The sequence below is a fragment of the Serinus canaria genome, chromosome 24 (genome assembly GCF_022539315.1).
Source record: "Serinus canaria isolate serCan28SL12 chromosome 24, serCan2020, whole genome shotgun sequence".
NCBI classification, from domain to species: Eukaryota; Metazoa; Chordata; class Aves; order Passeriformes; family Fringillidae; genus Serinus; species Serinus canaria.
In genome coordinates, this window is record NC_066337.1 from 3506076 (window position 1) to 3526836 (window position 20761).

The following is a 20761-nucleotide window of genomic DNA, read 5'->3' on the forward strand; positions in this document are numbered from 1 at the left end:
GCTCGTTTAAATGTTCCTGGCTGCAGGGATTTGCACAGGGAAAGCAAGCAGAAAACCTGCAGAAAGTGGCTGGAAAGAATGCAAGTGTGGAAGCAGATTTGGTTTCCTGTGGGGATGCTAACGAGGCAGCAGAGCTGCATCAGTAATTCCATGTTCTGCCTTGATTCCAGGGCTGGGAGAAAGGAGTGGTGTTTGTCAATGGTCAGAACCTGGGAAGATACTGGAAGATTGGACCTCAGGAAACTCTTTACCTTCCTGGGCCCTGGCTGAGGAGAGGGGGCAACGAGGTGAGAGGCTCTGCTGGGATTGCTCTGTGCCTGTTGGGGTTGGTAAAGATCCTTGTCCCAAAGAGGCAGACACACGCAGGACAGCAATTACCCTTCAGCTGAAAGGCAGTGCACTAGAGGGGAAGGACAGTGCTGAGAGCTCTGAAAGCGAGGGAAGGTGCTGCTCCAGAGCTGGCTCTGGCTCTGACAGCCATTAAAGGCTGACAGGGATGGCAGCTGAACTTCACAGCTCTGCCTCAGGTGGGAAATGAAGCCAAACCTGATGTGATGCTGCTTCATCCCTGCACCACGTGGTGGTGAGAGCCTCAGTCCCTGTCAGACCCACAGTGACCCAGCTCTTTAAATGGTTCTTCAAATGGAGCTTCCAATGTGCTTCTCCTAAGCATATCTGCAGCCCCCCAGGCTCTGCAAGAAGGGTTTTCTCTGTCCTGTGCAGATTGTGATCTTCGAGGAGCGCACGGCGGGCCGGATCATCCAGTCCGTGGACATCCCTTACCTGGGGCGGACCCAGTACGTGGACTGAGAGTGGGCTCAGAGCTGCTTTGGCTCACCCTGAGCACTCCTGCTTGCATGGCTGGGGACCTGATGGCTCAGCACTTGGGCATGCTCACCTCCACCAGAGCCAGGGGAAGGATTTGCCCTCTGGCAGTGAGGTCAGAGGAGAGGACAGCGAGGAAGCAGTGCCCGTGTTCCATGGATGGATGGATGGATGGATGGAGCTCATCCCCTGCCCTGCTGAGGCCCCCAGCCCGGATGGCTGCGCATGTTCTCGACCATCTGGTGGTTGTGGGGGAGTAAAAAGGTGCTGGAGGCAGGTGAGAGAGAGAGAGAGAAAGAACTGAAGCCATCTGAAGTGGAAGCTGAGCTCAGCTTTCCAGGGACTTTCAAAATGAGCTATCCTTGGCCTCCTCGTTTTTATAATTAGGTAGGGAGAAAATAGTTGGTGAACATGTGAGTAATCAGGTGTGGGAAACCATTTTGGTGTGCTTTGAGGCAGATTTTAGCAAGTCTCTCTGCAAAAAGGCCATTACGTGTTCCCCTGTTGGAAGGCAAAGTGGTTGTCAAATGACTTTTAATTTCAGCTTTTTTTTCCACTAAGTTTTATTATGGAGGTCGTCTCTCTCTCAAAAGGAAAAAAAGAAAAAAATTTAAAAAGTGAGATGTGTTTTGTCTTCTCTCGAATGTATTATTATGTTTCAGGCCAGGCAGGAATGAGAATTTCCAAGGAGGAGAAAAGAACAAGTGAGTCCTGCAGTCCCCTGTCCAGCAGTGCTCACACTGTGAAGCACCTAAAGATGAAATTCCCCCTTGGAAAATGAGCAGGGATCAGATTTTGGCTGGGCTACAAGCAAAGGGCCTGCAAGTGGGAAAGCTCATCCCTGCTTCCCCTTAAAGCTGCTCTGGGATCTTGGGTCCTGGTTTCTTTTCTCTTTTTGTCCCTCTAAAGAGAAACGTGGGATTTAGGTAAACATGACACTGTTTTAACTCAGCAGCTCCAGGCACAGAGGAGCTACAGCCTCCTTAGGGAGAGGGGGAGATCAAACCTGAGCTGTGAATCCTCCACAGCCTCCAAGGAGTCTCTGCTTTCTGTGCCAGTTCCAGGAGAAACACCAGGCTGTGTCTGTAAGGGAGGTGCAGGGTATTCTGGCTCTTAGAAACCATCATTTTATTTAACAAATTTAAATACAGTTTGTTTAAAACTGAGAACAGACAGTGCAGCTGGAACACACTCCATCCTGGCCAGGTCTGGTGATACCTGTCTCTGCTCCCAGGGCCACAGCAGCTCTGGGACAGCTGAGAGGGCCCAGGCTCCTGTGGGCAGAGCAGATGTGCAGGGCTGTGTTCAGGACTCCATCCTTTGCATTCTTCTGAAAGTTATGATTTCCTTCCAAGGAGGGAAGGTTGGAACCCAGCAGGGACAGGAATTCAGATCAGTGACCCAAAACATGCAGCTCGGAGAGGACATCAGCTGGAAACTATTTCAATGCTATGAGAACTTGGTAGTCCTTGAGAAATGTCTCATTCCACTGTCGGGTTTGCAGACTGAAGGGAGCTTGGAAGGCCAGTACAGTAAGAGAATAAATCTACTTGAGTGCAGAGTTTTAATCCAAGGTAACAATACCTGTTCCCATAGAGCAGCCAGCAGCATCCAACACTTTCTTTCCAAGTGGTGCTTCAGCCATTGCATCTAAAAGGAACATTTTTGTAAAGGCTTCTGTGGCTGGGAACTAAAGAATGAGACTTTTCCCCAATGGTTCTGATGTACAACGGGAGAAAATAACTTACAAAAAATATTTTCCTTTGAAATATCAGGAAATACACAATGTCATTAGTCCAAGGGGAGACTTCTGCACTGTGAAGCCAACAATCAAACCCAGAGCATTTTAATAGTTCTATGTGTTAGGGCTAAAAATAACCAAGTCTATTGCAGGATTACATTTTTCCCTCAGTTCAAAGGTAAAATTGTGCTTCAAAATTTTTGAAGGAATTGGGACAGCGTTGGGGGGGTGGGGAGGGTGACAAAGGTTTGACAACAGTTATGGAGGGGGAGGGAATTTAGGGCTTTTGGCTGGGGAGAAGGGGCCTGTTGTACTTCAGTTTTTATCTCAGCAAGTTTGGCAGTCTCAAACAGAGTCACCCGTGGTGGCAGCACCACCAGATGGTGAATAAGAGAGCCCTGAGCCCAGGATCCCCTTCCCAAGGGTGCTGCTCTCCATCAGAGGGGACTGGGAACTGCTCTAGGGTGGCCTTTCACACCAGCTCTGCAGTAGCAGAAAGAGGAGCTGGGGCTGGAGGATACACTCCAGTCAAATGGGAAATGCACTAAATTCACCTCTTAGTGTCCAATCCCTAGTTTGAAGCAGTTTTTTTTTTTTTTTTTTAAGAGTGGAAATTTGCCTTTATATTGGAGCACCCTTGAGAGAATCCCACACCTGATCCTCATGGGAACCAAATTAGGGCCAAACAGGGCCAGATCTGGATGAATATTGTGGTGTCTGGCCCCCACAATCTCATCAAACCCCACTTCCCATCATTTTAGCATTTTTGGAGATCCACATGCTGGAGACATGACTCCATCAGGCTCAGTGGTGAGCTGGTGCTGATCAGCAGCTCCCTGATCCTGCCCCACTCTGGGGTCTTCTAAGGAAGATGGGGACAAACCTTTCAGCAGGGCTAGGGCAAGGCTTGATGGTTTTAAACTCAAATGGGACAGATTAGATAAAAGGACGTTTTGTACAATGAGGGTGGTGTCCCACTGGCACAGGCTGCCCAGAGAGGGGGGGATGCCCCATCCCTGGGAATATTCCAGGCCAGGAGGAACCTGGTCCAGCTGAAGGTGTCCCTGCCCAGGGCAGGGGGCTGGGCCAGAGGACCTTTAAAGTCCCTTCCACCCCAACCCTTCCAGGATTCCATGATCACGGAGGAACATCAGGGTGCCCCCCAAAGTGTGAAACTGAGGAAGGAAAAGGAGAGGGAATCAGAGAACAGAGATGCTTCAAGGGTTTGTTCTAACCTGCCTTGTTTTCCCCCTCCGCAACCCCTTCCTGTCTTGTGCAGCGTAACAGATTGAAGTAGGTTTAAAATTAAGGGCTAAGGTGCCATCTAGGAAGGCAGCTGTCCCCTCCACGGCCAGAGAGCTGCTCAGGCTGTCTCACACATGGCCACAAGGTTCGTGTTTCTCAGCAAAACCAGTCCCCGCGGGCCACTGCTGTGGCTCTCACCCTCAGCCAGGTGCTGGCACACAGCCCTGCTCGCATTCCAGCCGGAGCCTGGCGCCGGGAGCTGCCAGTCCTGCCTTGCTGTGCTTTGTTCTCCACCTCCGGAGCGTCTGCCGGTGCTCCGAGCCCGGGAGGAGGGGCAGGGGATCCGGGGACTTCATGTATGCAGTGGTGCTTGGTTTTTCTGAAGGCTAAAACTCGTGGGAGTCAGCAGAGCTCCTGGCTCCCGCCTGGCTGGCTGGGTGGGTGCTGTGCAGAGGAACCTTGCAGGCTGTGCAGGAAGAAATCTTCTGCAAGAGACACAAGCAGCGTGGGTGTCACCCCTGTGCCACTGCAGGGCCATCCCAAAGCCCTGTGCCACTTCAGAGCCATCCCAAAGCCTTGTGCCACTCTTTAGGGCCATCCCAAAGCCCTGTGCCACTGCAGGGCCATCCCAAAGCCCTGTGCCACTGCAGAGCTGTCCCAAAGCCCTGTGCCACTTCAGGGCCATCCCAAAGCCCTATCCCACTGCAGAGCCATCCCAATGCCCTGTGCCACTGCAGATCCCAAATTTGTGCTGCCTGGGCAGGGGAAGGAGCACTGGAGGGCTCCAGCCCCTCTGCACAGCCTCTCCCTCCCCAGAGGAGCTGGTGCAGGCTCTCCTGCCCTGCCAAGGTCACAGAGCAGCAGGCAGGCCTCCATCCTGCTTCCCCCAGGGAATGGGACATAGAGGAGCTCATTGCAGGTAAAAATTCACCCCTGCTGAGCAAATCTACCCCCTTCCTGCTCCTGTTCCTCAGGACTCAAGAGCAGCAACCTCCTCTCCCTCCAGGCCTGGTGCTACCCTCCAGAGAAAAGGAGTTTGTGCATTGATTTCATTGCCCATCAGAATGAAGGGCAGCTCCACAGGCTGCAGATACAAGCGAACAGCTCATCCTCCTGCAAACCAGCTGCAGAAACACCCAGGGCATGAACAAACATCAGTGTGTGTGCTCTTTCCTCCTTCCCACTGGGAAAGACAGCCCATGTTCTCCTCAGGTGAGCAAACAGCTCAGGCAGGGTTCAATCCACACCTTCCATACTGCTCACTGCCTCTTTGGGGCTCCAGTGTGGGCCTAAATTAAATATTGCCCCCAGTGAATGCTTCTGCCTGACCAAAAATCTTTTTGCTGCACCTGCTTTAGCTTTTCTCAGATATTTGCAGGTGGATGAACCCACCCTTTACCCCTGTGCTTTATTACAGTTAATATGGCAACCTTGTTTACAGAAGGATTTCTCTTAACTGTGCAACTTCTGCCTAAACTCCTGCTCCCTGCATTTTTCTTCCCCTCAACCTCTCAGCAGATATTTTACCTTAAAAATGGATTAACTTTAAAAAAAAGAGATTAACGAATGGTCTTGAGAGGTTTAGTGTAAGGGAAGGTCAGGGTTGTGAAAAATGGAAATGAAAAAGCACATTTTAAAGAGCTTTTCTCTTTCTCCTGCCTTTGTGTAGCTTCTCACTGCTGCTAGAAACAGCTCTTACCTGGTGTTGGTCTCTGCTCAGCCACGCACAGTCAGATTTCCACATTGGGATCTGTGAATCCTTTCTTGCCCTCGTTCACCAGCACAGGCTTCTCTGTCCTTGTGTGCCAGACTAAGATCTGAGGAAGCCAGCAGAAGTCATTAGCTGCAGCTCACCAGTGCACTATGAAATATTCCTGCACATTAAATCAATAGTGCAATTTAACCAGCCACCCTGGAGCCTAATGGTGCATCCACTGCTGAGAGGGGCTTTGCATAAACCTTCATTTAGGCAGAGCTGCTGCTCTGCAGAATGCACAGTGCACAGAAATCACCCATTTCCAGCGTGCTGCCGTGGGACATTAACCTGCTCCTTCCATGTAGTTATCCAGCAGCTCCCTCCAAAGGCTCATCAGCCTTCCAATGGGGTAAGGCAGCTCCCTCCCAGCCTGGAATCACATCCCTGCCTCCCACAACTCCTCAGCTGCTCCTTGGTTATCACCTTACACCCTCAGCCTTGGAGTCACTCGGAGGGGAAATGCAAATTCCTGACACTTAGGGGGTGTTGAGAGGGAAGAGGCATCACCAGCTCTTCCCATCACCACCCCTGCCTTTAGCTGGGGGAAATAGAACCTGAATTCTTCAGCACATCCCTGAAAATCCATTCCTGGGGAGCAGGCATCAGTCTGCCCCTAACCTCAGCACCAATTCTCTTTTCACTTTTAAATCCTTGCCAGAGCCTAAAAAGCCACTGAGTGCCACCGAGCAGGGAAGGACTCACTGCTGCTGCAGCCTCAGAGCTGCTGAGGCAGGAGCTGGCTCCAGAATCCTCCCTTCTTCCCTCAAACTCTGGGCTGCACACGTCCTCTCATAACCCAGCATTCCCCTATGGATCCCCCAAAAGCCTTTGGATCCCCCCAATCCCTTTGGAATGCTGGCCCCATACAGCCACCCCCTATTCTGTACCAGGTGTTACAACCCCTCCCAAACTTGCTTAAAACACAACTGAAGCTTCTCCTAAAAGCTTCCCTCTGTCTTGGCAGCAAAGCTGCAGAGAGATCAACACCTGTGGAGGAGAACTGGCAGAATCTGAGGTGGCTGAGGATTTCAGGGGGGCTGTTGTAGGAAATTGCTTCTACTTGCTGTGCTCAGAGGGTTCTGGAAGTTGCTTAAAATACTCAATTATCCTCATTGCTTTCCTCCTCGAGCCAGCATTGCTGGGAGCAGCTTTATCCTCTCCAAACAGGTTTCCTGCTTCTCCTCACCTGTGCCTGGCTGTTTCCCACCTCGTGGGGTTTCCCTCTGGTTGCCATGACAATCCCCTGCACACCGAACCTGCAAACCTCTTCCACCCAGTGCCTGCCTTCCTGAAAAACCAGGCCACGTTCTGCTTCTGAAGGATGAACAAAGCCCCTTTCAAACCCTCCTGGTTCAAGCAGAGCTCCTTCCCCCCCTTCCCAAGGAGCTTGTTTGACCAAATTCCTCTCTGATGTGAGCAGTCAGCTCCTGCGTGGAGCTTAAATCTCTGCTAATACTGAAGCAGTGGAGACCAACTGCTGGCTGGAGTGGGGCCAAAAATCCATTTCATCATCCCCCACAAGCACTTCAGAGCCTGCTCATCAAAGTCCCCCTTGATTCCAGCCCTGCTCTCCCCACTGCTGCAATTACTGCGCTGCATGCCCGGGAAAAGACAAAACCCAGCAGGGCTCACGAGTGGCTCTCAGGGCTCTGCAGTGATGGTGAAAGGATTAAAAGGTGCTGGAGAAATCCTGCAGCCAATTCTGCTCTTCAGAGAGAGCCCTTTGCACTGCTGGCCCTCCTCTCTGAGCCCTGCCATGGCCCAGGGCTCACTCACACTCCAGCAGAAGAGCAGCACAACCACACAGCACCAGCGCTCTGCTTCAGCTGGAGCCCACTTCTGCTCTCTTAAAGCCAAAAGCCAAAGAGGGCAGATTAAATGGGCTAAAACAGACCCATGTTCAGAGTTTGCAGCTTTTACCATTGTTCATGCTGTGCTCCTTAACGTGGGAGGTAGATCACCATTTACTACAGAAACATTTGCTTTTCCTTTCAGCCAGTGCTTGTTTTTTTCAACAAGCAGCGTGTTTTATGCCTCAGAGGAGCTTTGGCTCTCTCACAAGGGACCCAACAGTGAGGGGGACTAAATATCTGACTTTTCCTGAGCAGTGGTTTCATACAGATCACTCGAGGGATCATACAGATCACTCCCCTTGAACAGTACTGCTGCAAAACCCTTCCACTCATTCCTGGCCTGACATTTGGAGTCACAGGGCTCAAAACAGATCCAGGAGATCACAGGGCTCCATCTCCACAGCAGAACAATTCATTGTCTCCCAACAGGAGACGAAAAAACAAACAGAAGTGTCCGACCTGCATGGGAGGGATCACAGGGTTTCCAGCACTCAGACCCTCCCAGGAGGGATTCAGGAATTGTTGTTTGAAATGGAAACTAAAGAATAGGGAAAAAAAAGAGACACCAGGCTGAAAGGGCAGCTCTGCTCCCTGTTCTGCAGCCTGACAATAAAATGTCCCCCAGCTGTGGCATTATGGTGCCCATGGGCCTCTGTCTCTGCTTTAGTCCTCCCTGGCTGAGCTCACTGCAGATTGTTCCCTGGGTGTCCATAGAAAATGGGGAGCAGAATGTCCCCCCTTTCCATCAGCCTGACAGAAATGCCAAATCTCAGACCTCTCTCCTGTGCCAAGGGGTTGAAGAGAGGATGGTTTGATTTGGGGGTGTGGGGAAATGCACAAAGAGCAGAAATCCAAATACAGAGAACCCTTGCAAAGCCCTGTTTCCTTACAGCTCCAGGATAAACCAATCCTTCCCTCCTCATAAGGAGGGATAACTTTCTCCTCAGCAACTAATACCAACTTCCTTTACTTTCTCCTTCATTTTGGGCAGCTCCCAAATCCAAGAAAATAAGCATGGTACGTGATCTTTGGCCTACACCTCAGCTTTTTGCAGGAGTGTGTGTTTGTGGGCTGAATTCTGATCAATATTTCCAGCACCAGCAGAGCACACAGGGAAGGCAGCATTTTTGGAGAACAGATGTCTGTGCTTATCTTACACATTCCTCTGATCCCTCCTTAATGACTCTGTCTAAGCACATCATAATTTTTAATGTAAATCTCCCTGCAAAGCAGGTGTGTGGTGATGTTTAACAGGAGCAAAGCATGACAAGTGCTGGGAGCACAGGGGGGAGAGAGGAGCCTGTGCTGTGATCTCAGGCTCAGAGGACCCCAAACCTCAGCTGGCTTTGGTCCTTCTCTGCTGCTGGCCCTTCTCCTGAGGAAATGGGTGAGTAAAAGCAGAAATGGAGATTTCCAGGGAAATGGAGGCTGAAGCAGGAAGGCAGAGCCCAACTGCAAAGCTGCACTCGGAGCCTGCCAGGAGCAGACAGCATTCAGCTCACAACAAGGACCCTTGTGAGCTCTCCCCAGCCCAGCCAAGAAAGGAAACTCAGTTCCTTTCACTCAGTCTGCTTCCAGTGCTGGGCAGCAATCCCTGCTGCTTCCTCCCCATCCCTGACCTGTGTCAGCCCTGCCTGGCTCCAGCACCCTTTGTTTCCTCCTCCTGAAAACAACATTTTCCTTCCTCCAGGGCTGTCACTTCCCACCCCAGCCTCTCAGCACAGCTTCCTTCCAGCAGGGATTTATTTACAGCAGGGACAATGCACCAAAGCCTGGATAACTGGCCACGGAGTAAACACCCCTGATCTTCTGTACACACAGTGAGAGCAGCCTGTCCATCTCTCCTGCCTGCTGGAAACACAGTTATTTCCACACAGAGCCCAGGAACAGGGATCTAATTTTAATCCAAACTCTTTCCCCATTCATGTGAGGCTGGTTGGGTTGTTTGTCCTGGTGTTGGACAGCCATAACCACAGAAATGTGGATTCAGAGAGGCACAGCAGGTATCAGATAAAACCCAGGCTTGCTCCTTCCCCTCAGCTCCTCCTCCTTATTCCTGGATTCCTTGTGGGAGCACTGCTGAACGTTCAGATTCCTGTTTTTTTTCCATGGCTTTGGAGCAGTGCACATGGAAAACAGTTAGTCACATTTTCTTTCCTACCCCAAAAAGGATGGAGACCTGGATCCAACACTGGGGCTGTTGGCAATAGCAACTTATATGCAATAAAAGAACAATTCTGTTGGGATAATTAAGCAATAAAGACTCTCTAAATCAGACTGGCTGATATTTATAACAGACAAAGGTGTGAGAGTGCTACACAGGGGTCTCTGATTTCAGAGGGACCCCCAGCACACCTCCAGTATTTAGGGAACCCACTCACAAAGCTTCAAAGGCCTTGGCAGCACCTCTGTGGCTGATGGGCTGTGATTGATGCCTGTCACTCTAACCAGCTTTGTCTCCTGGTGTCTCCCACGCTCCCTGTCAGCCCAGACAGATTCATCTCTCATCTCAGACTGGGAGGTTTTCAGGAGCAGAGCCATCCGTGGTTTCTGTGTTATTTAGCACACGGGGTCCTGCTCCCTGACCCTGCAATGTGTACAGGCAGCATTGATCAGTCAGCTAAAAGCAGTGAAATCCCCCCATATGGAGCTTCCTGGAAGCCTCCTGGAGCTCACTGCAATACCCCAGGCACTGCAACATTTCTGTGTTATCTCTGACACAGAAAGATCCAGGATTTTGGGGGCACCTGCAGCACAGATATTGCATGGGTGTCAGGAGGGAGAAGACAACTTGGCAGCAAGGCTCTGTGAGCAGCCCCTCCCTGCAGCCAGGAGAGGCTGTGGCTGCTGCTCCTGGGTTACAGTTCACAGGGGCTGCAGAGCAAACCCCAGTGTGTCACAGCACTCACACCCCACTCAGGAATTCACATCAAATAACTGACATTTCACCCATGGAACTCCCTGCTCCAGGGGATCAGTCAGGCCACAGGAAAGCCCACCTTGAAAATAATATTTTTTAAAGGTTAATGTAAGAAACAAGAACAGTTACAGGGGAGAGAAGAGTGCATTTCAAGGTTTATGCAACACTAGCAGCCTGCAGATGAAAGAGATTAAGTGCCCTCCACACATTTCAGTGCATAATCCCTCATTCCCAGCTTCCCTGAAATGGGGGTGTGCTCCCTCCAAACACAGAGGAGCAGCCTGGAGGAGAGGAGACTGAGGGGAGGCTCACAGCCATCTGCAGGCTCTTCATAGGAGCAGTGGATGGACAGACACTGATCCCTCTTCTTTCTGTTGAGGACCCAGGGAATGGCTGGAGCTGTGCCAGGGCAGGTTTAGGCTGGATTTTGGGAAAAGTTCTTTCCCCAGAGGGTGCTGGGCACTGCCCAGGCTCCCCAGGGAATGGGCATGGAGGGGTTGGACACTGCTCCAGGGATGCTCAGGGTGGGGTTGCTGGGGCAGGAGCTGGACTGGATGATCCTTGTGGGTCTCTTTTAGTACAGGATGTTCTGTCTGTTGCGTTGTGATTTCATGGTTCACCTCAGAACCCCGGGTCCCTCCCCTGAAGATTCCCTCCCAGGTGTGTCAGTCACCTCTCCTTCCCCACCCTGACCCCTCCCAGCACTGTCTGTCAGTCCTGGAATTCCAGAAGGGCATTGAGTGATTGGCAGATTCAAAGGATGCCCTCCACCCCCGGGGGGCATTGGGCCATCCAGGTGTCCTTTGTCCCTTGAGACCTCCCCTCCTGTCCCTGGCTGGTGGCTCCCTGCCCCTTCCCTGCCCTCTCCCCGGGGTTAAAAGGAGCAGCACCCACGGGCTCAGGAGTTCTGCTGGAGCTGGGGCTGGGTTCAGAGGCTGTGGGCCAGAACAAAGCTCTGGATCCAAACCCTCCATCAGAACCGACTCCTTTCCTTCACCATCACCCTAAAGCTTCTCCACAGAGGGAAACCTGAGGAGCAGATCCTGTTATGGGGGGAAGCTCCATCCCACAGCCACCAGAGCCCCTGCAGGCCTGGACTTGTCCCCACGTGCCCAGCTGGAGCACCCATGGCCAAAAGTGTCTGTGGGGTGAAACACCACCCAGCCATGGCCAAAAGTGTCTGTGGGGTGAAACACCACCCAGCCATGGCCAAAAGTGTCTGTGGGGTGAAACACCACCCAGCCATGGCCAAAAGTGTCTGTGGGGTGAAACACCACAGTTGCCACCATTTGGTTCACACCAAGCACCAGACAAGCCAAGACACGTCCCAATCAATCCTGTGATTCTGTGAAGTGACGGAATGATGGAGAAAAGTGCGTTTTCTTCCCCCTCTGGCTCCCTACCACCCCGCAGCAGGACGAGAGCATACCTTAGTGCAGTTGGCAGCCTTGGGCTCGAGGTCGCTGAGGGTGACCAGCTCGCGGAGCAGGCTGCTCTCCTGGTAGCCGCCCTTGACCCCGCGCAGTTTGAAGTAGGCCTGGGAGCGCTGCAGGATGAGCCTGAGGTTGACAGCAAAGCCGGCCATGTCGATGGCGAAGGGCCGGTGCGGGTCGAAGACGGTTTTCCAGCCGTACACCTTCCCCGCCGCGTTCACCTTGGGCGACTCGTAGCGCAGGCCGCCCACAAAGGCCACGGGCCACACCGACACCTTCCGGGTGCTGCGCATCTGCCACGAGCACACACAGAGTGTGAAAAGTGAGTATTTGGTGATTGGCTTTTCACAAATATTCAAATTGTAATATATATTATATGGAATAATTCATGCTTGTGTAAAATACAGGTGAAATAAGTTCTGCCTGTGTGAAAACTTTAAGCACAGGCCGGCCACGAAGCCCACGGGCCACACCGACACCTTCCGGGTGCTGCGCATCTGCCACGAGCACACACAGAGTGTGAAAAGTGAGTATTTTATGGTTGGCTTTTCGCAAATATTCAAATTGTAATATATATTATATGGAATAATTGTGGTTATGTAAAATACAGGTGAAATAAGTTGTTCCTGTGTGAAAACTTTAAGCGCAGGCCGCCCACAAAGGCCACGGGCCACACCGACACCTTCTGGGTTCTGGGCATGTGCCACGAGCACACACAGAGTGTGAAAAATGGGTATTTTATTATTGGCTTTTTGCAAATATTAAAATGAATATTATACGTGTTATGTTAGAAAGTTATGCTTGTGAAAAAGGCCAATCACTTGTTTTTTTAAATTTTTAAAAGTTTAATAGTAATAAAATGGATATAAAAATAGTAATACAATTAGAGTAATAATAATTTGGACAATTTGAATCAGGACAGTATGAGACAATAGAAACAAAGAGTTACAAATGTCAGGTACCTTTTCTGGGCAGCATAAGCCCGAAACAAAGGACACCCATTAACAAAGGATTAACCCTTGAAAACAATAACCTGTTGCATATTCATAGACCTCATACATGATGCATAAATTCCATTCAAACACAGGATTCTGTCTGGTCATCCTCAGCTTCTTCCTCTGAATCCTAGCTGTGTCATCCTACTTGAGCGAGGCAGGAAGAAGTTCATTTCTCCTGCAATAATTTCTCTTTCTCTGAAAGACTGAGGTGTCCTGTGGCTGCTATCTTGGTGCAAGTCCTTTCTTGAGGAAAAAAACTATCCCACGTAGCATAGTTTCTATTTTACACAGCCTCTCTGGACATTCCCAGCAGGCAGGACAGTCCTGCCCTGTGGAGCAGGGTGCCTCTGCTCCCTGTGGTCCCCAGAAATGGAGCAGAGCCACCAGGGCCCCTTTGGCCACCTGCCCTTGCCAAGGCAGATGCTCTGGATGCCACTCACCCCCAGCACCCTGCCCTGCTCCCTGGCAGGCTCAGCCTCCCTCTCTGCTCTCAGCTCGCTCTCTTAGATCAGGGCTCTCCCAGAGCTAATCTCATCACTGCTAATTACTGCAAACGAGAGCAGAAGAGCTCTGGCACTTGCCCTTCTGCATTATACAGCTGCTAACGGCAGCCCCTGTCCACAGGGAGCAATAATGTGTGTCTCCTGCATTTCACAGCACATTTCCTTGGCTCAGTGACCTTAACTGAAGAGACATATCTGAGAGGAGAAGCCTCTGCAAGCACAGCACACGAGTGAATGAAGGAACCCTTTCTGCTTTATTCATGTGAGGAGTCTGACTCAAGATGCTGCTGGAGCCAGCCTCAAAGGGGACAGGGGAAGAAAGAAATTCAGCCTGAATTCACTCTCAGTTTTGAAAGCCTGTGCATTCCTGTGGCTGTGCAAGCTAAGTGAGAGCCATTGGGGAAGGGAAAGAGGCATGCATGAGGAAATAAATAGGAGATCCCTGGTATGAATCCTCCTCTCTCATCCCTTGGTGAAAGAGTTTGGCCTCAAGAGAGCAAGGGAACAAGTAATTTCTTAGCTGGAAGCCAGGTGAGGTACCTGGCACTGTAAGAACATTCAAACCTGCAGACAGAAGCTCAGTTAGAGCTCCAGCTGGGCTGGAACAAAGGTGGGAAAGCCAGTGGAAGAGCTTCCCCTGCTCAAGCCCAACCAGATTGTCAGGACATGCTAAAATTCAGCCCTGGAGCTGCAAACTTCCAGGGGGAGATCTCAGCCCCTCTGCCTGCTGATAGAGTTCTGGAATAGGAATTGCTCCAGGGGGGAGAGGCTGCACCCATCTCAAGGCACAGACATCCCTCCCCCAGGCACTGCATGGAGGGCTCTGCTTTTCTAGGAGGGGAACCAAAATCTCTGACAAACTCCTGCTTCTTGTATGTGCAGCAAGGCAGAGACCAGCACAGGGAACATCTCTGAACAAGATGTGCTGGGAAGGCGGTGGCTGTGCTGACACAGCCCAGGGGTGGCTCTGACAGGGCGCTGCTGCTCAGCCAAGGTCTGGAGCAGGCTCCAGGATTTAACCCTGGGGTGGGAGCAGTCAAAGGCAAAGAGCAGGGAAGGAAAAGGGTCCCTCAAATGAAAGCAGGCAGGATTTAACAGACAGCCAAGTGGTGGAGGAGGAAGGTGGATGACATCAGATCAGCTGGAATCTCCAGGATGAGGTGAGGAAGGAGGATGGCTGAGGTTTCTTTGCATGTCGGACAGCAGGGGATGTTCCAACCCTAACAAGGCTCCCCACAGGGGAAGGCAGCTCCTCATTAGCTCCCTTTCCATGGAAGCTGCCTCCTGATCACACACCACAGACAAACCGGGGTTCCCTTTGCTTCCCACGGGATGCTTTGTCTCTGGAAACACACAGGGTAACAGAGCTCCAGAGAAAACCAAAGCACAGCTGCACCGATACAGGACAAACCCACTGCTCCAGGGGGGAAAAGCTGCACCCATCTCCTGGCACAGACATCCCTCCCCCAAGCACTGCACAGAGGGCTCTGCTTTTCCAGGAGGGGAACCAAAATCTCTGACAAACTCCTGCTCCTCGTGTGTGCAGCAAGGCAGAGAGCAGCACAGGCAACATCTCTGAACAAGATGTGCTGGGAAGGCTGTGGAGCCCAGCATCTCCTCAGCTCCCCCACAGCATCCCTCACCCCCTCCCCAGGCGAACCAGCCCCACCCATGCCCCCAGCAGGCCCTTACCTCCTCGAAGAGCTCCAGGCTGTAGGTGTTATCATCATCGGCAAAGTAAACAATCCCGGGCTGGCTGTTGTTTTTGTGAAAGGTCTCTCTCAGCCACCGGAGGGCCAGGTTCCTCTGCATGGTGCCGCGGGGGATGCGGGGGTCCCTCATGTCCCCGCGCAGTTTGTAGTTGCGGGGGGTCTCCACGTTCAGGTGGGTGTAGTTGAGCCCCGTGTCCCGCAGCAGGCGGGTGATGAGCGGCGTGCGGCGCTGCGAGTCCTCCACCAGGATCCAGTGCAGGTTGGGCACGTGCAGCAGGGTGTTGGCCAGCCTGGTCAGCTCTGCCTTCTGCACCGGCCGGCTGTAGGTGGGGGTGACCACGTGGATGGTGGGCAGCGTGTCCGACCACGGGGGTGGGCGCGTGTAAACGTACTCTGTCCTCACCACCTCCACTATGTCCCGGTCCGACAGGCAGTATTCCTTGGAGTCCAAGCCTGCAGCGAGATCACGCTGGGAGTCACCACCATCATCTGGGCAGGGGCATGGAGAGAAGAGAGAGCTGCATGGACTCGGGCGTCCGGCACCCCCTGGCTGAGCCAGCGGGTCACCCTCGTGGGTGCCAGGAGGGGGAACAGCCTGGGGTGGAGGCTTTTGTAGGTAAGGACGCCGATAAATAAAGGAATCAGGGACAAACATACGTGAGAAAAGGAGATTCTGCTGCTAGAGAACCAGCACCAAAAAGAAAAAAGGCCTGAGAGCCCGGGATAACTGGGCTGAGCGCTCACAACAAGCAGCTTCAAAAAGCACCCAGAAGAGACAGGATTGTAGAGCAAGCAGGTTTAGATAAAGAAAATAGCCACGTGGAATGGTGATCCATCATCCCTGAAGAGCTCCAGTGCTCTGGGAACAACGCTCAGTGGGGCAGGACTCAGATCTGCACTCAGGAACTGGAGCACCTGGACTGGGCAGCAGGGAAAAAACTGGTGGAAAACACCAGGCCACTGCAAGATCCCCAGCAGCACGGTCTGGGCAGGACACTGCAGTGCCCCACAGCTCTCTGACAGCCACAGAGAAGTGAGGAAAGACACACTTCAAATGCAGAAATGCAGAGTGGAAATTAAAGCCTGTAATTGTAGGTTTTTTCCTGCAGAGACTTTCCCGTGCTTTTAACTAACCTGCCTCAAAAAGGCCCCTCCAGCCTCTGAACAGAACAGCCCCCTCAGGGCTGCAGATGTGAGCAATGAACAGCCTAAAGGTTGGATACTCTGATCCAAACATACAAAATCCCTGCAAATGTTCCCAACCAGCTCAAGGAAAACCAGTGTTGATGCACCTGCTGCTTTTCCAGGGTGCAACTTCCACTGCAATTCTCCACTGCAGGGCAGCAGGAATGCCACAGTCGGCAGAATGAAGGGGGATCTGACTCAGGGTGTAAGGCTGCCTCTCCAGTGGGCACAGAACTCTTTGAGCCATAGAGTTTTCAACATCAGGTAAGTACCAGGAACTTGAGATGAGAAAGAGCAGGAACAGAGGGCCATTAGATCTGACCCAGCAGGGGGTTACCCATGGCTTTTTCACAGCATGTTATTCTTCCAGCAGCACAGGCTTTGATACCTGAACCAAATGAGAACTTTGAAATACCATGGTGTTGACAGAGAGGGGTGAATATCTGGGGGAGGGAACAGGGTACATGTTGCTGTCAGGCCCTATGTGCTGCAAAGCTCCTCAGCATCACAGCAGAGCTCTCTGAGAGCTGGAATCAATTCAGAAATAAATCTGTGAAATGCATTGGACACAGACACAAATGTAATTAGCCAGGATGGTGCCCGAGACAGTTTGCAAAGCCCTCCAGGTCAGATCCTCAGCTGTGAGCCCTGGCACGGGGAAGTGCTGCTGTTTGGGCATCTCCAGGTGCACATCTCTCTCAGCACCTGTGAGCAGAGCATCTCAGAAACGTTCACAAGAACAAAATGATTCCTCTCGAGAGCTTTCAGGTCGTTCTCTACCACCACTCACTTTCTACTGGGGGTCTGAGGAGCAGACAAGTGTCTCATCAAGGTCATTGGTGAGTTCTTGACCGAGCCATTGGAGCAGTCTCTGTGCTGTAACTGCAGAGGCCATTTTAGGGCACTGATCAAACTGCTGTACAGACAGGCAGTGTGGTTTCAGTCATCTTTAAAGTCCTCTTTTAGAGCCCAGTAGATCCCTCATCCTCTGAAACACTGTCCACCTTCCAGAAGGGATCAGAGGCATTTTTCCCTGCCCAAAGCTCAGATGTGGCTGTCAGAAGAAAGGGAAAACTGCTCAGGACAGACTGAACTTCCTGCAGCTCAAACTGCACATCAGAGTGTCCAGCAAAGGGATAAGCAGCTATGAAGGATGGGGACAAACACTGAAAAGGGAGAGAATCCCTCAGAGAGGATGAAAGGGTCCTGAAAATGAACTGATCTTCTTCTCCCAGACCAGCCTGCCCACAGCAGAAGGGCAGAACCAAGAAGGAAGGTGGCAGATGGCAGCGCGGCTTCTTCCAGCCCCCAAGAGCCCTCACAGCCCTTAGATATTGCTGCTGTCCCAAGAACAGGACCAAACTGGGATGCTTCTGGCCAGAAGGGTTCCCTCAGAACTTCCTGGAGCCCCTGATTTGGGCCAGGGCTGTGTTTACTGCAGTGTGTGACAGGAGTGTGGAGTCAACTTCTCAGAGCACTTCAGCTCCCCCAGGCAGCTGAGATCTGGCTCTTGCCTTCTCCTTCAAGTGCAACAGCACTGCTTTTCTGCTTTCCCTAAAAGTGCTCTCAGCCTCAGGTCTCCCAGAGCAGCTGCCTCGAGTGGCAGCTTTGTTTCCTCCGCTGTCTCTTTTGCAGCTTTCCCGCTGGAATAACTTTGTGTGCAGAGTGCTGCAAAGGCCAGCAGGGAGGGAGGGAGGGAATCCTCTCAGGGAACAAAGAGAAGCAGCACTCAGGGCTTAGGCCATAAAGAGCTCTCCAAGTGCAGCAAGCACACCCCATGGCGTGGAGTTGGATGCCTCTGAAGAACCCCTGGGAGCTCTGGGCTGTTCCTACAGCAGAGGTGGGGAGGCTCCTGCATGGGCATGGTCTGGGAGCTGAGATGAGCATGGCTGCCATGGAGGGATGAAATGAGAGGAGATGAGGGCGAAGGGAGGATGCACGGGCTTGGCATGGGCTGGTTTGGTTTCTCTCACCCTTGTGCACTGCAAGCAGTGGAGCAATGGTGCTCTGGTGCCAGACGGTGATTAGCAGTGTCCAGGGCAGAACTATCAGCACGATAGCCAGGATGTCTCGTCTCTTCGGCATCTCCAAGACTGACTGGGCCCACAGCTCCTCATTACCTGACAGTGAAAACCCCAGAGACAGAACAGCAGAGCACATGGAGAACAGAAATAAATGGGCAGGAAGGAGCAGGGACAGAGAGAGAGAACGCGAGAGAGGGAGAGAGCAGCGAGGAGACGACTCGTGGGTCTTACCCGTGCTTACAACCCACCCATTGCAGAAGCAGGTTTGGAGGGGCCTCGGCTGCTGAGCCAGGAGCAGGAGAGCACTTCTGCCTTCTGCAGGGCACTGCTGGGGCTGCCAGCAGGAACCTCAGGGACTCACGTGGGAGGAAACCTGCAACACAGAGCAGAGGTCAGCAGGCACTGTGAAAAGTGCATATTGTATGGCTCCATGCAGATATTTACTGTATGTGTTTTGTTGTATTGATTAGTGGTGCTGTATTAACATTTTAATAGGATGGTAAATAAAATTTTGTAGTTAAAAGGGAACTTTTGGAGTTAAAATAGGAACTATGTAAGTGGGATTTTTTTTTTTTAAGAAAGGAATGAGGTGCTCGCACCAGCTAGCAGCCACAGGATACCTGAATCTTTCAGAGAAAAAGAATTTATTGTTCTCTTATCAGAAGAAGCTGCCTTCTTCCTGCCTCACTCAGGATCCAAGACACCGTCAGGATTCAGAGGCAGAAGCTGACACTGCCCAGACAGAATCCTGTGTTTGAATGGAATTGATGCATCATGGATGAGCTGTATGAATATGCAACAGGCTGTTGCTGTTAAGGGTTAATCCTCTGTTCACATGGGTCCTTTTTTGGGCTTCTGTTGCCCAGAAAAGGTACCTGGACTGTCCGTAACTCTTTGTTTCTATTGTCTCATTTTGTCTAATTCAAATTGTCCAAATTATTATTACTCTAACTGTATTACTATTTTTATAACAATTTTATTCCTATTAAACTTTTAAAATTCTAAAAACAAGTGATTGGCGTTTTTCACAGGCACAGAAAGTACCAGAGCTCTCCTGAGAAGAACAAACCCCAGAGGCAGTGAGCAGCAGCAGTGTCCCACCCCTCCAGGGAGGTGTCCTTGGTGTGTCCAGGGCCTTGCTTTGCCTTTGTATCCCCTTGTCAAGCAAGTCCCTGTTGCCAGGTGAGCTAAAGCTGCTCAGTGCTGCAGTGTCTGAGCCATCCCAGCGGAACAGAAGCTTCCCCTGCAGCCAGCCAAGCCCAGGGAAGGAGGAGGGACTGCCCCAACCACAGCACTGCCTGACACATCAGCTCAGGCTGTCACCTGCCAGATCCCCCCTTGGCCAGGCAGAGCTCTTGGGGTGGCTGCACCTCTTCTCCTGGGCATAGAAATCCCATCTTTTCCTGATGCCTCAGGATTTCAGCTTTTCTATTTTCCATCTGTTTGTAACCCTGCAGTTCTTTAGTGCAGAACTCCAAACCCCACACTCAGTGGGAGCTGCTGCTTCCCCATTTGGGGCAGACACAACAATTCCTCTCCAGGCCTGGCAGCCAAGGACACCTCACTGCCTCAGGGCCAGAGATGGGAACAAAAGGGAGTTGGGGCAGCAAACTTGGGGTCAATGCCTTCATTAGCTGGAGCTGGAATTGGCAGATTCACCCCCAAAATGCAAATGGACCAAACTTATAAAAGTGTGAAACCTGTGACCCATTGTCAATTTTGGGTGGTTTTGTCTGCCCTAAATGTCCCTGAAGGCCCTTCAATAAACAGATCTGCTTTTTATTCCCTTAATTTTGCCAGACGTCTGTTTTTAGGCAGCCCCAAAAAGGCACCAGCAGGAATATTCCCAGCAGATTTTCACTCCTGCGGCCTTTCAGGAACCTCCAGCAAAGCTCAGCGTGGCACTCAGAGCTCCCAGCTCAGCAGCTGGACAGGAAATCAGCCACTACCTCACCTTAGAGTTGTCCATTTTTGGGTGCAGCCCCTGGAGGGCTTTGTCTGCCCTAAATGTACCTCAAGGCCCTTCAAAAAATAGAGCTGCTTTTTAGTCTCTTAATTTTCCAGCCTCTGTTTTGTACCTGAAGACCCCTCAATAAATATAACCACTTTTTATTCCCTTAATTTTGCCTATTTCAGCTAGCCTTGGGCAAAGGCATCATCCCTTCAGCGCTCCCTCAGCTCAGCCCATCCTGCACAGCCACTTTCAGCTCAGGCTTCCAGCAAGGCTCAGGTTGGCTCCCTCCCTGAGCTGCTGTGCCTGGAGTACATTAAAGTGCCACACTGGCTTAGTTTGATGCAGCACGAGCACATCCAAGATTGAAGCAGGCTGTGTTTCAGCCCCAAGCACTGCACTTAGCAGGGCAGTTTGCAAACACTGGTAGCAGTTTAGTGCTGCTGCTCCCAGGTGGGGCCACGCATTAGAGGCTGCTAAAAGGGCTGCAGTGCAGGCAGGCTGAGCCCAGGGATGCTGCAGAGGGAGCAGGATGCTCTGGGAAAAGCTCTGCTCTCCCCTGACAGTGGTCTGGGAGTTATCAGATCCCCACCCTAAATCCCCTCAAGTCTGGTG

General features: G+C 51.7%; 2 protein-coding genes across 8 annotated transcripts in view; one reads left to right on the forward strand and one right to left on the reverse strand.

The window, feature by feature from the left end:
* Positions 1-1446, forward strand: part of LOC103823650 (beta-galactosidase-1-like protein 2) — a 33925-nt gene extending 32479 nt beyond the window's left edge. For all 5 annotated transcript variants that reach the window (XM_030230695.2, XM_030230696.2, XM_030230697.2 and 2 more), the window contains 2 exons: positions 171-287; positions 724-1446. In XM_030230695.2, the coding sequence (XP_030086555.1) occupies positions 171-287; positions 724-810 (204 nt within the window). In that variant the 3' untranslated portion in view covers positions 811-1446. The remainder of the gene's footprint in view (positions 1-170; positions 288-723) is intronic.
* Positions 1447-2511: 1065 nt separating this feature from the next.
* Positions 2512-18939, reverse strand: B3GAT1 (beta-1,3-glucuronyltransferase 1). 3 transcript variants are annotated; one of them, XM_018923772.3, is made up of 5 exons: positions 18444-18939; positions 14967-15439; positions 11770-12066; positions 5511-5628; positions 2512-4296 (listed from the first exon to the last, which is right to left on the reverse strand). In XM_018923772.3, the coding sequence occupies exons 1-4, from the start codon at positions 18445-18447 to the stop codon at positions 5542-5544; spliced, it is 861 nt and encodes a 286-aa protein (XP_018779317.3). In that variant the 5' UTR covers positions 18448-18939; the 3' UTR covers positions 2512-4296; positions 5511-5541. The 3 variants fall into 3 exon arrangements, with proteins under 3 accessions (XP_018779317.3, XP_018779316.3, XP_018779312.3); XM_018923771.3 differs by having other exon boundaries at positions 14967-15475; XM_018923767.3 differs by lacking the exon at positions 18444-18939 and adding an exon at positions 18145-18387 and having other exon boundaries at positions 14967-15475.
* Positions 18940-20761: the final 1822 nt, after the last annotated feature.